This window comes from Apis florea, unplaced genomic scaffold (assembly GCF_048593485.1).
Source record: "Apis florea isolate Af1SG1 unplaced genomic scaffold, ASM4859348v1 contig_2897_pilon, whole genome shotgun sequence".
Taxonomy (NCBI): domain Eukaryota; kingdom Metazoa; phylum Arthropoda; class Insecta; order Hymenoptera; family Apidae; genus Apis; species Apis florea.
Window position 1 is genome coordinate 3,617,116 of NW_028256665.1, and position 18,465 is coordinate 3,635,580.

The 18,465-nt window shown below is 23.0% G+C and overlaps 2 protein-coding genes across 5 annotated transcripts; both read left to right on the forward strand.

Annotated features, from left to right (window-relative positions):
* Positions 1–2,126: 2,126 nt before the first annotated feature.
* Positions 2,127–14,297, forward strand: LOC100863193 (HEAT repeat-containing protein 5B). Of its 4 annotated transcripts, none has more exons than XM_086907773.1 (35): positions 2,127–2,410; positions 2,614–2,781; positions 2,897–3,108; positions 3,192–3,339; positions 3,416–3,526; positions 3,607–3,790; positions 3,861–4,021; positions 4,094–4,343; positions 4,442–4,585; positions 4,683–4,933; positions 5,028–5,139; positions 5,253–5,505; positions 5,585–5,694; positions 5,784–5,947; positions 6,200–6,232; positions 6,548–6,622; positions 6,701–6,976; positions 7,076–7,357; positions 7,435–7,624; positions 7,718–7,887; positions 7,984–8,305; positions 8,406–8,672; positions 8,738–8,919; positions 8,989–9,234; positions 9,298–9,517; positions 9,623–9,898; positions 10,066–10,228; positions 10,307–10,422; positions 10,507–10,791; positions 10,863–11,099; positions 11,184–11,335; positions 11,410–11,623; positions 11,745–11,759; positions 11,917–12,062; positions 12,173–14,297. In XM_086907773.1, the coding sequence occupies exons 2-35, from the start codon at positions 2,650–2,652 to the stop codon at positions 12,347–12,349; spliced, it is 6,276 nt and encodes a 2,091-aa protein (XP_086763899.1). In that variant the 5' UTR covers positions 2,127–2,410; positions 2,614–2,649; the 3' UTR covers positions 12,350–14,297. The 4 variants fall into 4 exon arrangements, with proteins under 4 accessions (XP_086763899.1, XP_086763900.1, XP_086763901.1 ...); XM_086907774.1 differs by having other exon boundaries at positions 2,141–2,205; XM_086907775.1 differs by lacking the exon at positions 11,745–11,759 and having other exon boundaries at positions 2,146–2,410.
* A 292-nt stretch (positions 14,298–14,589) lies between these two features.
* LOC100864263 (prostaglandin reductase 1) lies at positions 14,590–18,400 on the forward strand. Its single transcript, XM_003698193.4, has 4 exons — positions 14,590–14,952; positions 17,130–17,421; positions 17,530–17,803; positions 17,882–18,400. Exons 1-4 carry the CDS (start codon positions 14,847–14,849, stop codon positions 18,221–18,223), a joined length of 1,014 nt encoding a protein of 337 aa, XP_003698241.2. The 5' UTR covers positions 14,590–14,846; the 3' UTR covers positions 18,224–18,400.
* The last annotated feature ends 65 nt before the right edge of the window (positions 18,401–18,465 follow it).

Below are 18,465 nucleotides of genomic sequence, written 5' to 3' on the forward strand. Positions count from 1 at the left end.
ATATTCATGTAAATATTTACAATAGTGTTAGTGAAAGTTTCGGAATTATGATTTTTGTAAAAAATTTATTGATATGGAGATATTTGTATATATAAATCATATATTGATACATAAATATATTGATTAAGATTTACAATATCTATTATATGATAATATGTTATGCATAATTTTAATTTTTTCTATTTCTAACTACAATTCCTTAACTTATATATACTATATATGATACATATATAATTAATGATAGTAGTATATATTTTCACTTATGATTATAATAATAAAAGATTTTAGAAAATTTTTTGCTTTCAAAAAATTATATAAAAGTCAATTTTCAAAAATTACTGAAATCTATCTATTGAAATTTATTTATGCCTATTTTTATGATAATAATAATAATAATTAATATTAATCATAAAATTGATTTTACTTTTGATTCTATAAACTTTTAGAAAAATATATTTCATCGATAAGTTAGATAACGATAAAAAATTTCAATCAGCGCCATCTCGTGTTTAGAAATCTGAAGCTCTGACTTGTTATTAGCATAGCAGAATATGCAAAGAGGTATTCGAAGTCATAGACAAGGAAAGCAATATTGTGCGAGAAGAACAAAGAATATCTCCCACTACTTCAAAGATACTATATGGAAAATTCTCTAATAATTTAATTTTTATTCAAAATTTCGGCATTTTTAAGCTCACATTTTGAAGCTAGAACTTTAAACAAGTTTCTCATATCAATTTTAATGCAATATTCTTCTTCATTAATTATGTATTAACGATAACGCATCGTGTTATATAATACATCGAGGATGTCATATTGAAAATTCATTAATTACTCGTTTTTTAATCAAAATTTATAAACTTTTAAGCTTGTATTTTGAAGCTGGAACTTCAAAGAAATTTCTTATATCAATTTTAATGCGATATTCTTCTCCATTAATTATTTATTAACAATAACACATCGAATTACGTAACAGATTGAGAATAAATCGCCATATTGAAAATTCATTAATTATTCGTTTTCTAATCAAAATTTGTAAACTTTTAGGCTTGTATTTTGAAGATAAAACTTCAGATAAATTTCTTGTATCAATTTTGGTGCGATATTCTTTTCCATTAATTATTTATTAACAATAACACATCGTATTACGTAATAGATCGAGAATAGATCGCCATATTGAAAATTAATTAATTACTCCTTTCCTGTTAAAAATTTATAAACTTTTAAGCTTGTATCTTGAAGATAGAACTTCAAAGAAGTTTCTTGTATCAATTTTAACATGAAATTATTTTAATTAATTATTTTGTTAATGATTGCAATGTTATATCAGATTGACTTCATTGACGAGCAATAAATTTTTCATGAGAATTTAAATATTATCATAATAATTTATTTCTAAATATGATTATTTGATACATTTGAAACTATCTTCACTATTTTCATGTATAAATTTTATTTATAATATTGTTGTTGTTTAAATAATTAAACTAATTGCTTATTATTTATTATAGAGTAATACCTCTTTATACATTCTACTATGCTAATAACAAGTCAGAACTTTGAGTATTCAAATACGAGATGGCGTTGATCTTAGAAATTTTTCTGATCACTGTTTAATTTATCAACAAAACTTATTTTATGGTTTTATGGAAAATTAAGTTTTATATATATTTTTATATTTTTATATCTTATATATGTGTATATTTTATATAAATTTCTGTTTTTTAATTTCTTATTTTCAGAAATTTCGATTTTGTATTAAGAAAATATAAGCCAAGATGATGTGGCATACGAAATTTTTTTATTTCAAAAAATAAAATTTTTTTACAAGACATTTATATATAATTTATTATTTTATAAATTTAAAAATTATATATATTATTATTATTATTTAGGAGTTTAGATTTATATAATAGACATTTTAAGATATCAGTATTATGAAATAATTCAATATTTTTTATTGTAGCAAAAAAAACAAAAAAATTTTAATTAGTATTAATTCACATTAAATTAATTTATTTAAGTAATTAAATTATACAATCCCAATTCGAATATAAATAATTGTATAAATACAGTGTCATTAAAATGAGTAGGTAATCTTAATAATTCATTGTCAATGTTTCTGAACCAGATGATTACCGATCTACCTTAACCTAAATCAAGTTAAGATTTGTCAATTACGTGGATAAATTGTTCCGTATTGTGGTAGTTTATAGTATTAATACATATTAAATATCAAAATACATGTCACTTATAAAATGATTTCCTGTTTTATCTTATTTTTTAATCTAAAATATAAATAAATACCAATATTAATTCAAGACGTTACTAATTCAAGTGATTAGAACATATATAAAATAAATAAAAAATTATGATACTTTTTGTTTATTAATAAAATATAGACTTTCTGGTATATATTTATGTTTTCATTAAATTTTATTATTTTTTTTATAATTTAATAAATAATTCTTTCTTTATTAAATACATAATAAAAAAATATTTTATAAAATTAATTTCTTATGATTTTTTAATATATATATATATAATTTTATAATTACGAATAGCATTAAATTATTAATAAATTATTAATAATATATAATTAAATATTTATAGAAAAAAGTAAGAAATATTAAAATTTATTCTATTGAAATGATGATGGAGTTGAGTCATAGTTTGACTCTCAATGAAGATGCCCTTAATCAAATCCCAGAGGCCAAAAGACCAATTTTTATATTTGAATGGTTACGTTTCTTGGATAAAGTTTTAATAGCTGCACAGAAGGTACAATTATTTGAATAATTGTTATAATATATTTGTTCTATGTTATAATCTAAAATAAATACATAATATATTTTCATTATAAAATTTTTTTTCTGTAATGATATATTCTTTTTAGAGTGATATTAAAGGATGTCAACAAAAATTAGTGGAACAATTAACTAAACATATGCAAGGATCTCCTGGACCTCCTACACGAAGACTTATTGCAAGATGTCTTGCAACTTTATTTAGTGTTGGTGATACATTTTTGCTTTTTGATACTGTTAATAAATGTAATGATATTCTCAGAAATAAAGATGATTCACCAAGTTTTCTTCCAACAAAGTTGTAAGTAAATTTTAATTTTAAAATGCATTTATTATTTTAAAATCTTTAGATATTATATAACTTTTTAAATTTATCATTATTAGAGCTGCTATATGTTGTGTGGGATGTATGTATGAAAAATTAGGAAGAATGATGGGTAGATCATATGAAGAAACTGTACAGATTTTAATAAAATCTTTACGTTCTGCAGAATCACAAACACGAATAGAAATTATGTATACTTTAGAGAAGGTAATATATAATGTTATATAGATGTCAAAATTATTTGGAATTTTATATTACATTAAAAAAAAACTTGAATTATTAGGTTTGTGCTGGCATGGGATCTGCAATTACAAATGTACATAAAGAAATATATAAAGTTTCTAAACATTATCTTACAGATAGAGTAATGGCTGTAAGATGTGCTGCTGCAAAGGTAATTTAATATTATTTATTTTCTATTATTTGTAAATATTGTAAATATTGTTTAAAATATATTTGATATAATATTTGCAGTGTTTATTAGAAATGTTGAATCATGCATCATTTTTATATACAACTGAAATAGAAAGTGTTGCTACACTTTGTTTTCGAGCATTTGAAGGTTCAAATTATGAAGTAAGATGTGCTATTGCAAAATTACTTGGCACATTAGTAGCAATGACACAATTACCAACTCCAAAAGGAAAGAATCCTTCAGGTATTTTGAATAAGGATATTTAATTGTTTATACATTGTCAAGAATTATATTAATTGTTATCAATGTTTAGTTACCCAAAATAAGAATAGTAAACAAATCTCACTTGATGAAGTGCTGAATATTTTAATGTCTGGATTTTTAAGAGGTGGAGTAGGCTTTTTAAAAGGAACTGGAGAGATAATAAAAGGAAACTCTAGTGTAAATAGAGAAGTTCGAGTTGGAGTCACACATGTAAGAAAAAATATAAAAAATAACATTATGTTTTTTTATAAAATAATTTAATTCATTTTGTTATTTTACTAGGCATATGTTGTATTTGTTCAAATGTTAGGAGGATCATGGCTTGAACGTAATGTTGGTACATTAATTGCACATGTACTTGATCTTGTAACAAATCCAAAAGCAGCAAGTTCACATGTTGATGCTGTTTATTCTAGAAAATGTGTTAACTTTATATTACATGGTACTGTAGGAAAATTATTGGGTGAAGGAGCTCAAGCTGCTGCATGTAAAGAAATAGCACATATTATTTTGAAACAAATGAATTCTATTGGTAAATTTCATTGTTTAAAATTCTTAAATAATTTTTTGAGTAATTATTTAATAAAATACATATATTTATTTTTTATTTTTTTATATTTGAATTCTTAGATTTTAGTCCAGAAAATGCAAAAGATTGTAATCAAGAGACATTATTTAGTCAACATTTATTAGTATGTGCATTACAAGAAATGGGAAACTTGATCTTGGGTTTAGGTACAACAGCTTGTAATTTATTGTCTGATCAATCTTTGAGTATGTACTTTATTTACATATATTTTATCTATATTTATCTAATTTTAATTTCAATAGTTTTCAATAATTGATTGCATTAATTTGAATGTTTTCTTAGATTTAATTGATACAATTATGGCCGTTTTGGTTCATCCATGTCAAGCAGCTAGACTTGCAGCTTCTTGGTGTTTACGTTGCATTTGTGTAGCAGTTCCAAGTCAAATAACACCTCTAATTGATCGTTGTGTTGATGGAATTGAAAATATGCGTAGTTCACCAGAAGCAATAGCTGGATATAGCAGTGCATTAGCTGCTGTTCTCGGTAGCGTTCGTTTATCACCACTTGGCGTTCCGCATACAAAAGGAAAAGTAATTATTTTTAAATGATATCTATATTTCTTTATGTAATTATATAAAATAAGCGAAAAATTTTATCAAATAAAAATTATCTATTTTATTTTAGATTATTTTTAATACTGCAGAAGAACTTTTGAGAAGTGCAAGTCAAAACAGTCGTTTATCGTTGAATAGAACACATGCTGGATGGCTTTTAATTGGAGCTATAATGACTCTTGGTATGATAAATTTAAATCAATTTATTTGAAATATATTTGAAATATATTTAATATTTAAAATTTTATATTTAATATAAAATTATATATGTTTTTTATATGTTTTGTATATTTAGGAACAGCAGTAGTAAAAGGATTATTACCTAGAATGTTATTGTTATGGAGAAATTCTTTTCCTCGTTCAAATAAGGAACTGGAAAGTGAAAAAGCTAGAGGTGATGCTTTCACATGGCAAGTAACTTTAGAAGGTCGAGCTGGTGCATTATCTGCAATGCATAGTTTCTTATTACATTGCCCAGAACTTTTAAATGATGATATTACAAGACGACTTTTAACACCAATTGAATCTGCATTGGCAATGTTAACAAAGTATGTTATTTTTTTATATTTTTAAAGTATTTTAATGTAATGTTAAATCACTCTTATATACTCTAAAATAATATTTTAGTTTATCACCTGTACTAAAAAATTATGGTCAACAATTAAAAGCTCCAGCTGCCATGGTTCGCTTACGTTTATATGAAACACTGTTATTATTACCACCTCAAACCTTTGAAAGTAATTCGAAAATATTAATTTTTTAAAAAATTATTATTTGGAAATGATATTTACAAAAATGTATATTATATATATTGCAAATTAAACAGGTTCTTATACACATCTTTTAAGAATGTTAGTATCAGAGTTTACATTAACTGAAAATCCCGGAAATACTACTACTTCATTATTGCGTGCTGTTTGTCATGCTAATGATTCTGTGATTCTTGGTACATGGTTACAAGAAACTGATCATCGTACAATAGAAGATCAGGTATATATTTTAAAATATTATTTTATGATAATGTTCTCTGTGTATTTTTATGTAATTCGATATGTTACAAATGTAATATAATATATGTTTATATATGTTTATAAATATTTATAAATATTTAAGATATTTCTCATTTATCATTATTAACATTTATTAATATAAAAACATATTAACAAAAGCAGAAAAATTGTAAAGATATTAAATACATATTTGTTAATTCAAATTAACATTTAAATTTCCACTCATGTCCAGATGGAACCAAACAGAAGGGCAGATTTGGAACATGTGAGTAATGTCCTATGAAGCCTTTCGTTATTTGTTGTTCATCTGCACAATTTTCTTTTTCTATTTTTTATTTTTAATCATGATCATTGATTCATGTTTTAGTTTTATTTATTTTTTTAAGCATTAAAAAGTTAATCAAAATATTAATTTTAATTTGTTATAAAATATAATAATTATTTTCACATAATTTTTCAATATAAATATGTTACATTTGTTTATTTTGTATTTTATATTATAATCATATTGTTTATAGTAAAAAAATAAAAATGGAATTTAATCAATCTGTATTTATTTATATATATACTTATGTTCTAGTTACAACCAAATAGTGCTGCAGGATCTGGAGCTTTGGAACATAATCCATGTTGTCTTTATAGACCTGTACCACAAGTAAACATTTTATTTTTTTATTAAAAATATATAATGAAAATAGATCTTAATGATTATAAATTATTTCTTTCTTTTTAGGATGATATAATACCTGGACCTTTGCCTTTGGGAGTTGCAGTCATTGATCTATCTGTATCCTTATTTGGTCAAATCTTTCCACGTGTAGCAAATAAACATAGATTACAAATGTTAGATCATTTCAGTGAATGTATAAAACATACAAAATCTGGTAGACAAGAAGCTATACAAATGAATGTTTTTACGGCTGTATTAAGTGGATTAAAAGGTCTTAATGAAGCAAAAACTGGTTTTGGTCAAGAAGATGTTAAGAAATCTGCTACTAATCTCATTATTGTAATATAATAATTATTATTATTAATATCGTAATTTTATTTTCTTAAATTTATTATAAAATATAATTAAAATATAATATTTAATTTTACTATATTATAGAGTGCTTTGGTAAGCAGCAATTCTATATTGAGATGGGCAGCGGGAGAAGCTGTTGGAAGAATGGCTCAAGTTATTTCTGATCCTAAATTTACAGCAGAATTAGCACAAACAAGTTTTGATCGTTTAAAATCAGCTCGTGATGTTGCTAGTAGAACTGGTCATTCTCTAGCATTAGGATGTCTTCATAAATATGTAGGTGGAATGGGATCTAGTCAACATCTGAATACAAGTGTCAGTATTTTACTTGCACTTGCTCAAGATAATTCATCTCCTGTAGTACAAGTAAGTATTGAAATATATATATCTATATGTAGTTCTTTAATGTCATGCATTAATTAATATGATTTATATTCATTCAGGTATGGGCATTACATGCTCTTGCACTTATAGCTGATTCTGGTGGACCAATGTTTCGAGGCTATGTTGAACCTACATTATCTTTAGCTTTAACTCTTCTTCTTAATGTTCCTCATTCTTATATTGATGTACATCAATGTATAGGAAAAGTATTGTCAGCTCTTATCACAACAATAGGTCCAGAATTACAAGGTTTTTATTTTATTGTTAATTTGATCATATTTGCGAAAATTTCGCAATCTATGCATATATTTATTTATTATATATATATATATATATTTTTAGGAAATACAACAACAATTTGTATGGCACGTTCATCATTTCTATGTGCTTGTGCAATTATGCAAGATCATCAAGATCCTCTTGTACAAGCAGAAGCTACAGGATGTCTTCAACAATTACATTTATTTGCACCAAGACATGTTAATTTATCTTCTCTCGTTCCTACGTTATGTGTAAGATTTATATTATGTTTCTCTTTCATTTATATTATATAAATAATGCAAATACTTTCTTATTTTCTATTACAAATTGTTTTATTTGTTTTACAGCGAACTTTATCAAGTAATCATCTTCTTTTACGTAAAGCTGCAATATCTTGTCTTCGACAATTAGCTCAGCGAGAAGCAAAAGAAGTATGTGAACATGCGATGACATTAGCTAATGAAAGTCGAGATACCAATATAGTAGAAGGTCTTGTTATAACAGAAACTGGTCTTCCGGGCGTTTTATTTAGTATGTTAGATACGGAAACTGATAGCAAATTAATTAAAGATATCCATGACACACTAACTAGTATGCTGCAAATTCTAGCAGCAGATCATTTATCTCAATGGTTATCTTTATGTAAGGATGTTCTTACAGTAGCAACAGGTATCATGTAATATATATAATAATAATAATAATAATAATACTTATATTAATAAAGTTTATCGTTGCAAAATTAAATAATATTAATAAAATATATTAATAGATACGTGTAATAACGAAGAAGGAAATACTATTGACGTCGAAGATAGTATTACAGATATTGATAATGCTGATGTAGAAGGAGACGATGATCAAGCTGAATTCCATGCTGATGAATCTACAAAACAACGGCTGACTATTACGCCACGATGGCCAACTAGAGTTTTTGCAGCACAATGTGTCAGGAAAATTGTTGCTGCTTGTGTAAATAATAAACACGCACACTTTGATCTTGCCTTAGCTAAAGAAATGCAAATATCTAAAGGCAGAAGTATGATTCTTTAAGTTATTTTTAATATTTTCAAATATTATATACTAAAATTTTGCTAATTACAGGTGATTTTCTAGTATTACATCTTTCTGATTTAGTAAGAATGGCATTTATGGCAGCAACAAGTGATTGTGATCCTCTTCGGCTTGAAGGATTAAAAACATTACAAGAAATCATAGACAAATTTGCTAAAGTTCCTGAACCAGAATTTCCTGGACATTTATTACTTGAACAGTTCCAAGCACAAGTAATTAACATAGAAATATTAAATGTATTTTATAAATATATATTATTATTTACTAATTAATTATTATAGGTTGGAGCTGCATTGAGACCGGCATTTTCAGCAGAAACAGCATCACATGTTACAGCTGCAGCATGTGAAGCATGTAGCGCTTGGATTGGAAGCGGTGTTGCTAGAGATCTCAATGATCTTCGTAGAGTACATCAATTACTTGTATCTTCTTTAGAAAAATTAAGAGAGGGACATACGCGACCACAACTTTATAATGAAAGTTTATTAACACTTGAAAGATTAGCAATTTTAAAAGCATGGGCAGAGGTAAAAGATAAAATTTTTCTTTTAATAATTTTTATTTATTTCTTTCTTTTTTTTCTTTATTAGGTATATGTAGTTGCTATGATAAAAGATGGTTCTGCATTGAATAGTAAAAATACATTTAATCAAAATCTAAATCAAATTGATGATGATAATTCTGAAGATTTTGGAAAATTTGAATTTCAGACTGAGAGTTTATTAAGTTTAGTGCAACCAGAATTATTAAGTTTAAGCCAATATTGGCTAGCTGCTCTAAAAGATCATGCATTACTTTCATTACCTTCAGGTATAATCAGTTTTTATATTATACATAATATTTTAAATTATATGTTTTTATGTAATAATAATAAATCAATTTATTATTTATAATAATAAATCAATATTTTATTAGAATTTTCTAGTCAATTACCACATGATGGTGGAGCTTTTTATACAACAGATACAATGGAATCTGCTCGACCTCATTATGCTGAATCATGGGCCCCAATCTTACATGCTGCAACACTTTGGCTCAATGCAAAAGGATTTGAATTGGAAGAAACTAAAAATGAAGTGAAAATATCAAATGCAACTAATAACAATAACAATAACAATAACAATAACAATAATAATAATGATGTTTCTACTAATACTCATACAAATGTTGAACGTTTTCATTTATTATTTGGTAATTATTTTTTAAGAATCTTTATTTTTTCACATTATTATTTTTTATTATATTAAATAATAATAATACATTATAAAAATATATAATATATAATAGAAATATATAAAATAATATTATATATTATTTTTATTTATTCCATATTTATTAATATTTATTAAAAATTTTAGGTATATGTATGGAAGCTTTGTGCAGTCCTCGTATTTCAGAGTCTACTCAAAATATAGAAACATGTTTAAATGCATTATATACTCTATTAGATTCTACATGGGCTCGTAAAGTTTTAATTACAGATCGTTCATTACCGATTGAATTATGTAATGTTCTTCACAGGTATCTTTTTTAAATTATATAAATATAAATATATAAATGTATATATTATAATTAATAACTTATAGTATTTTATTGTAGAATGCTTCTAACAAGAGAAAGTTTTATGATTCAAATGATAGTAATGGAAGTTTTAAAACAAATAATGAAAGCCGCACACGAAGATTTAATAGAAAAAAAGAAATCTAAATTGAAAGGTAAAAATAAATAATATTCTTTTTTATTTAAATTGGCATATTATGAATTATTATTAAATATATATATATATTACTTTGTAATAGAAATTGCACCAGTACATGAAGAAAGCAATGAAACTGAAGATGTAGATTTATTAGGGGAAGGAGAAGAAAATGGTGAACTTATTCCTGGAAAATCATTAGTATTTGCTATTTTAGAAGTGTGTTTATGTCTTTTGGTTCGACAAATACCAGCATTAAATCCTAATCCTGGTGGAACTACAGCAATTTTATCTCAAAAGGGATATATGCCATCTGAAGAAAGTGGGAAACTTATAGCTGCTGCACTTAATATAATGGAATCTCTTCCTACTCTTTGTTCTCCCCAAGGTAAATATTTAATTTTAAATAAAATATTTAATTTTAAATATTTATTTTTAATATATATTTTTAAACATTAGGAGCAATAGCAATTTTACCAACATTATTATATTTATCAACTGGAGTAATTAGAGAAACTGCAGTGCGTACTGATAATGAATGCAATAAAACAACATCAGATGCACCAGTTCATGCAGCTTTGCATTGCATAAAAAATCTTATTACAAATAAATATGCAAAAGATCATAAAAGTAAAGAACAATGGACAAGTCTTTTACAAAGCGCTCTTGCTAAAATTATCGACCTCGCTAAAACTGGTATTTGAAATTAAAATTACATAAGATTTATTTTTATAATAAGACGCTTTTTTTAATTAATAATTTTTAAAAATACATTCATAGGAAATGATGAAACAAAAATGGATGAAGTGGCAATGATGTTAGGAATTGCAGTATTTGTTCTTCATGCATCGCCTGAAGTTGTGAGTGCACCGAACTTACAGTTTCCGTGTATAAATCATTTTAGACACGCTTTTCAATCAGAAAATATAATGGTTATTATTTTAAAAATATTTTATGTATCATTAATAATTTAATATACAATTTCTTACTTCTTGAAATATTATAGGTTAAATTAAAATGCGTTCAAACATTGAGAACAATATTTTTACATCCAGAACGTATAATAAGTACTCCTTATATCCATGCATTAGCTCCAAGATTAGTAGAATATTTATATAGTGATAAGAGTAAACAAGTTACAACTGATGTGGGATTGTCTTTCACTTTAGAATGTGTTAATACAGTTGAAGCTCTTATAGGACTTGCTGATCTTTCACATCGTATGTATATTTATTTATATTATTTTCTTCATTTATTATAGATTCAATATACAATAGTATATTAATATCAAATTAGTATAATATTAAAAAGCTGATAAAAAATATGTTACATGCTATTCAGGAGATCTTTTGCAAGGTGTGTAGAAAAACATTATAATTATGCAATGTAACATATTTCCATTATATTTTATATCATAAAATATATTTTATTTGTCTAAATGTATTAGATATAAATATATTATTATTTTTTGTAAACTTGTTATTTCTAATATTTTATTTTTATAAATATCTAGGCATACAGATGTTGACTTTACTTGTGCCAATCCTAATTAATTATTTATTGGAAGGAGATCAATTACAACATGCTTCCAAATATCAATTAAGTCTTCATCAACAAAGTTTTCAATGGCTTAATAAAATAGGACCAAAATATCCTCAGGTATCTAAATTATATTATAATATATATTATAATATATCTTAAAATGTTAAAAAAAAAAAAGAAAATATAGATATAAATTATAACTATTTAAATAAAATTTTTTATTTCAGGAATTTAAAATGTTAATGTCACAATCTACAGAATTAAAAACTAAATTAGAAAATGCAGTTAGATCTACTCATCAACAAGCACAAAAACATCCTAGACCAGTAGATCTTGTAAAACCACAAATAAAAATCTCTACACCATCTATTAAGCTCAAAACAGATTTTTCAAATTTTAATTAATCTTTCTTAGTATCATTAAACATGTTGTATATTTATTTAAAATATATAATTTTAATATAAGTTATAATTTAAGTTATAATATAATTTTATTATAAATTAAATTCTCATAACAATATTCTAAAATATAAATATACAACATGTTAAAAAATAGTCTTTGTAAATCTATTATTAATAATATTATTAATAAGAAATTAATAATAGCATTATATTAATTCATCAAGTAAATTACATAATTAGTAAATAATTCAATATTATGTAAAACATAAAATTCCTATATCTCATTTTCCAGTATTTATTTATATATATATATTATCTAGTATATGCAAGTATTGGTAATTTTTCAAAAAAATTGGATTATTCTGTTCATTCTAATTTTACAGATACTCGTTCGAGTTTGTCTGATTTTTTTAAATCCAAACTCGAACCCAAATATGGGATGATTTCAGGTACTTGCATATTTCTAATGTTTCTTTGTCTTTTAGATAAATAAGACATTGAATTTAAATATAAAAGTATTTAAAAAGATCATATTAGCAAAATTATGCAAAATATTAAAAAACTTTTTTATTTAGTTATATTTTTTAAGTTAAATTATTATTTTTGCTTTTTTATATAAAAGTTTTAAACATATAAAAAATATTAATGATGTACATTTAGAACATGTGTATTATAAGTGTATAATTATATTTTAAATATTTATTTTAAATTGTAAATCTTATACATATAGTATTTTGTAGAAAACATTAATAAGTTTATTTATATCTATATTATACTAAAATAAATATAAAAATTATGAGATTTATTATATCAAAACATAATAAAAAATTATGCAAATTAATGAAAGAATAAGTAGTATTTTATGTTATATAATTAAATATATTTTTTTAAATTATAAATATATATATTTTGCATAGTTAATATTACAATATAAAAATATATAATATTCTGTTATTAATAAATTAATTTATAATTATACTAATTATAGTGTAATTTAAGAATCTTTTTTTATATAATTAATCATTTTAAGTACAATTTTTAAATATTTTAAAACAAACAAAATAAACATTATTTATGTAGTGTTGTATTTCACGTAAATTTTAACTTAATAGATTTATAATAATTTATTTATAATAAATATAATAAATAGATTAGATTTTTGTTAATGAATAAAAAATTCTTATTCTCTAAAAATATAATTTATTAGTTAATTTAAAATAATATATTATATTATATTAATAATATAATATATTATAATATAAAATAAGTAGATTATAAGAAGTAGATATTATAAAAATATATTGTAAAATAAAATAAACGTAATGTAATATTATATATTATGAAATTAATGAAATTTTTTTTTGCAATATATATATAAATAAAGTAAGACATAATTATTAAATCTAATATAAAGTATTTCTTTTTAATATAACATTAGTTAAAATATAGATATATTATATTGTAATATAATGATAATAATTATGTATAATAATAATTATTATATTAATTTTGTTATAAAATAATCAAGTTAAAATATAATAGAAAAAGAAAAAAATAGATTTTTCCATTCAAAATATTAAAAAAAAATCATATATATTATTATACGCATTATAATCTATTATAAATGTTTTTAATAAATCATAATAATTTAATAAAAAATTTTAAATATATTTATTTAATAAAAAATATATGTTAAAATTAAAATAATACTTATATTCATTTAAATATAATAATATCACATATAAATTTAAAATTAATATTAAATATAGTAAAATTATAAAAGTATAAATGTTATAAATATTATATTTACTTTTATTCTAAAATAACTTATATATATTATTAAATATGTTATTAAATATTAAGTACATATTAAACATTATATGATATATATGTATTATCTATGTAAAGCAATATATTATGTATTAAATAAAATATTAATTATATAATTATATATTCTCGTATTATTTTTTACTAATCTCACAATTAGCACATATATATATATATATATATATAAAGTATTATATATAAATATTATATATAACTATATAATTTTATTATAATGTTTATATTATGTAATACATTATGTAATGTACCTTGTATATTTGTTATAATTTGTATTATTGAGAAAGATATGATATTGTAATTGTATATTTTTTAAATTTTATATTTCTACAATATAAAATTTAAAAAAAAATTAAAATTGAAAAATTTAATATTTCATTGATATGATTCGAATTAGAATCGTCACTTCCTCATAATTTCCAGTAGCAATTATCATCTATTAGAGTAGGATAACAACTGATATATTTGCATATATAAAATATTTTACTGACTATGCATTTATCTTTTCATAGTAATGAATGATCATATTTATCTTCAAGTTTATCATATTATTTTCAAGATATTCTTTTAAATCGTATTGTGGATTGCATGAAATTGTAAAAAATAAATTTACGAAATAATTGTATTTTCTATTATTTATTACAAATATTAAAATAAAATGATAAAAGCAAGGAAATTTATCGTGTTAAAACATTTTAACGGAAAACCGCAGAAATCAGATTTACAATTAATTGAAGAAGAATTACCTAGTCTTCAGAATGGAGGTAAAAATTTATTATATAATATATATCATTGTTTCATATTATATATTTATAATATATTTAACATATATATTTATGGAGATATTTATGAGATAAATTTAAATGTCTCGTAAAATAACGTATTTTTAGAAAAAATGTTAAATGTAAAATTTTTAAAGTCATTTGAAGATCAATTGTTAATATTATGTTAATTCTTATTTATTATACTTCGATTAGTCCTATATACTAAAAGTGCATATTTCACGCATTATTTTATGTGTATCTAAATAAACATGTAACAAATTTTTAATTTTTAATATATAGATATTTATACATTTTTATTACAAGTATTTTTTACAAGTATATGTATATTTACATATAATACATATACATATATACAATAATATAATATATATAATATGTTTATATTTTATTTCTATTATTATTTATTATTTATTAATTTTTAATTTTAGAAAGTAATAAAGTTAACTATTTGAAAATATTTTTTGAATGCATAAATTTTTGAGCAAATATTAACAGAGAGAGCAAATAATGAAAGAAGGACAGAAATAGGTTAAAAATTATGAAATCAGCGCCATCTCCAGAGTGCCGCAAATGAAACATATAAAAAAAGGATAGAAAACTGTGAGAAAAGGATAGAGATAAAACAAGAATTGACCATCATCGCCATCTCTCGAGTATTAAGAATATTTTTTTAAATTTTATTTCTCTGTATACTCAAAAGATGGCGATGATTCTCAATTCTTATTCTACCTTACCCTATCTTTAAAGAAATATTCTTGATACTCGAGAGATGACGCTAATGGTCAATTCTTACTATATCTCTATCCTTTTCGCACAATTTTCTGTCCTTTCTTTATAAGTTTCATTTGCGGCACTCTGAAGATGGCGTTGATATCAATATTTTTACTCTATCTCTATCTTTCTCCTACTATTTGCTCTCTTTGTTTATATTGTTATTGTTTATATATGTTAATTCTTGGCGCGTAATGATTACAGTCGAAATATAAAATGTCAATTAAACCCACTTTTATCATTTCTCTTTTAAAATTATAATGTATTTTAATCTTTAATGTAAAAAAATATAGATATTATTGGTTCTCTTCCAAGATATGAGAAAAAAAATATATTTTTAATTTTAAATTTATTCCGTACTTTATCTGTGCTTTATCTGTTTCCATTTTTTTTAGAAAATAATATATCATTTTTACTTATACATTAAAAAATATATAATTTTATTTAAATAAGTTAATTTTTATACTTTCTGTGTTATTTGAGGAGAAAAATAATTACACAATGTTATTTCCTTTTTAAAACTATTTGTGTTTTATTTCAAATATTTTTTAATATTTGCAAAATCAAACGAAATATTCCAAATAATAAAAATAGAATACAAATGCTCAATTTCTTGAATTCTTTAAAAATTAAAAAAACGATTAAAAACGCATTAAAAATAGCAATTTTCATGATAGAAGATAAGTATGCAAGACGTAAATATCTAGATTTATGTATATTGTGAGAAGAATGTTTTAAAATTCTAAAAAAAATGACAACATTAAGAAAAATGATAAAAAATTAAATATGAGAATGGTAAATATATGATAAATATATAAAAATCCTTTTTATATTACATTACATTTTTCTGATATAAAGAGAAATTGGATAAAAATTTCGTTCATTCAATCTATAATTCATGGAAAATTCCAAGAATTTGACGTCATTTCGAAGAATTTTAAAGTTTCCGAGAATGCGACGTCATTTCCAAGAATTATCGAAAATTCTTGGAAAAATTTCTCGAACAACCTCCTATCATATCATGTTTTCCTAATACAAATTCTTATATCTGCTAAATTTCATATTTGAACATATTTCAAAAAATTTGAATAAATTAAAAAAAAAATGAAAAATTTTAGTGACTTCGCTTAAATTTTTACGCGTAAATTTTCAGGATTTTCAGTACATAATAAAATTTACATGACGATTATTAAAAAAAAAAAAAAAAAAAAATGAAATAAAATAAAATAAAAATAAAAAATTGAAATTATTATAATTATTCTTTAATAAACATTTCTTTATTTAATTATATTCTTATATTATATTATATATAATATTCTTTATTTAATTGACAATATAATATGTATTAAAAACTATATAACATGTATAATTTCGTTTACTTTTAGAATTCCTCATTCAAGCAGAATATCTTTCCGTGGATCCTTATATGCGAGTTTATATGCTAAGGTATCCAGTGGGTTCAATAATGCTTGGCTCGCAAATAGGCAAAATCATTGAGTCAAAGAATTCAAACTTTCCAGTGGGGAAAAAGGTTATCGCTGATGTCGGCTGGAGATCACACACAATTGTAAATCCGTTTCGTTGTAATGCAGAATATGAATTCAGAAAACCAAGGCTACTTCGTGATATAGAAGACTTGCCAATGTCCTTATATTTAGGAATGTTAGGAATGCCAGGGTATAAATTATTTGAATATTGGGTTTTTTTTTTTTTTTTTTTTTTTTAATATCTTTTCATAAATTGGATTGATATAAATAACATAATATAATATATTTGTTATTCCAGAAATACAGCCTATTTTGGTCTTTTGGAAATTTGTAAGCCAAAGAAAGGTGAAACTCTTGTTATAAGTGGAGCTGGAGGAGCTGTTGGTTCTCATGTTGGTCAAATAGGGAAAATTCTTGGACTTACTGTCGTTGGTATTGCTGGTTCAGATGAAAAATGTAAATGGCTTGTGAAAGAGCTTGGTTTTGATCATGCTATTAATTATAAAGAAGGAAATCTTGATGTTGCTTTAAGAAAAGCTATACCAAAGGGAATCGATTGCTATTTTGACAATGTAGGTACAATTTGTCTCTTTAATATAATGAAATAACATTTAAATTTTATTATTATTACGTATGTTGTATAACAATAGGTGGGAGGAGATATTTCTAGCATTGTTATGTATCAAATGAAACTCAATGGTCGCGTAGCTGTTTGTGGATCTATTTCTTCCTATCACGCTGATGCTTTATCGTTACCAAAAGCGACGATTCTTCAACCGACGATGGTATTTAATGAATTAAAGGTAGAAGGTTTTTTGGTCTCTCGTTGGGACAATCGTTGGAACGAAGGTATAGAGAAAAATCTTCAGTGGATACGTGAAAAAAAAATTCGTTATCACGAAACCATTGTAAAAGGTTTCGATAATATGTTTGATGCATTTGTTGAAATGTTAGAAGGAAAGAATATTGGTAAAGCTATTGTTCAAGTTTGAAGAAAAAAAAAAATATCGTAATTTGTTTAAAAATTATTTTTATATCTACAAAATAAATATATTTTTCTTTCATGATAATGTATTAAATTTTTAAATTATATAATTATATAAATAATATTTTCGATTAATTTGTACATTCTTATTATTATATGTAAATATAAAATTTTCGTATAATTACGTATGAATTTTATTCATGAACCACAAAAGATATGAAGTAATTAGCATAGACAGTTTTATTGCAA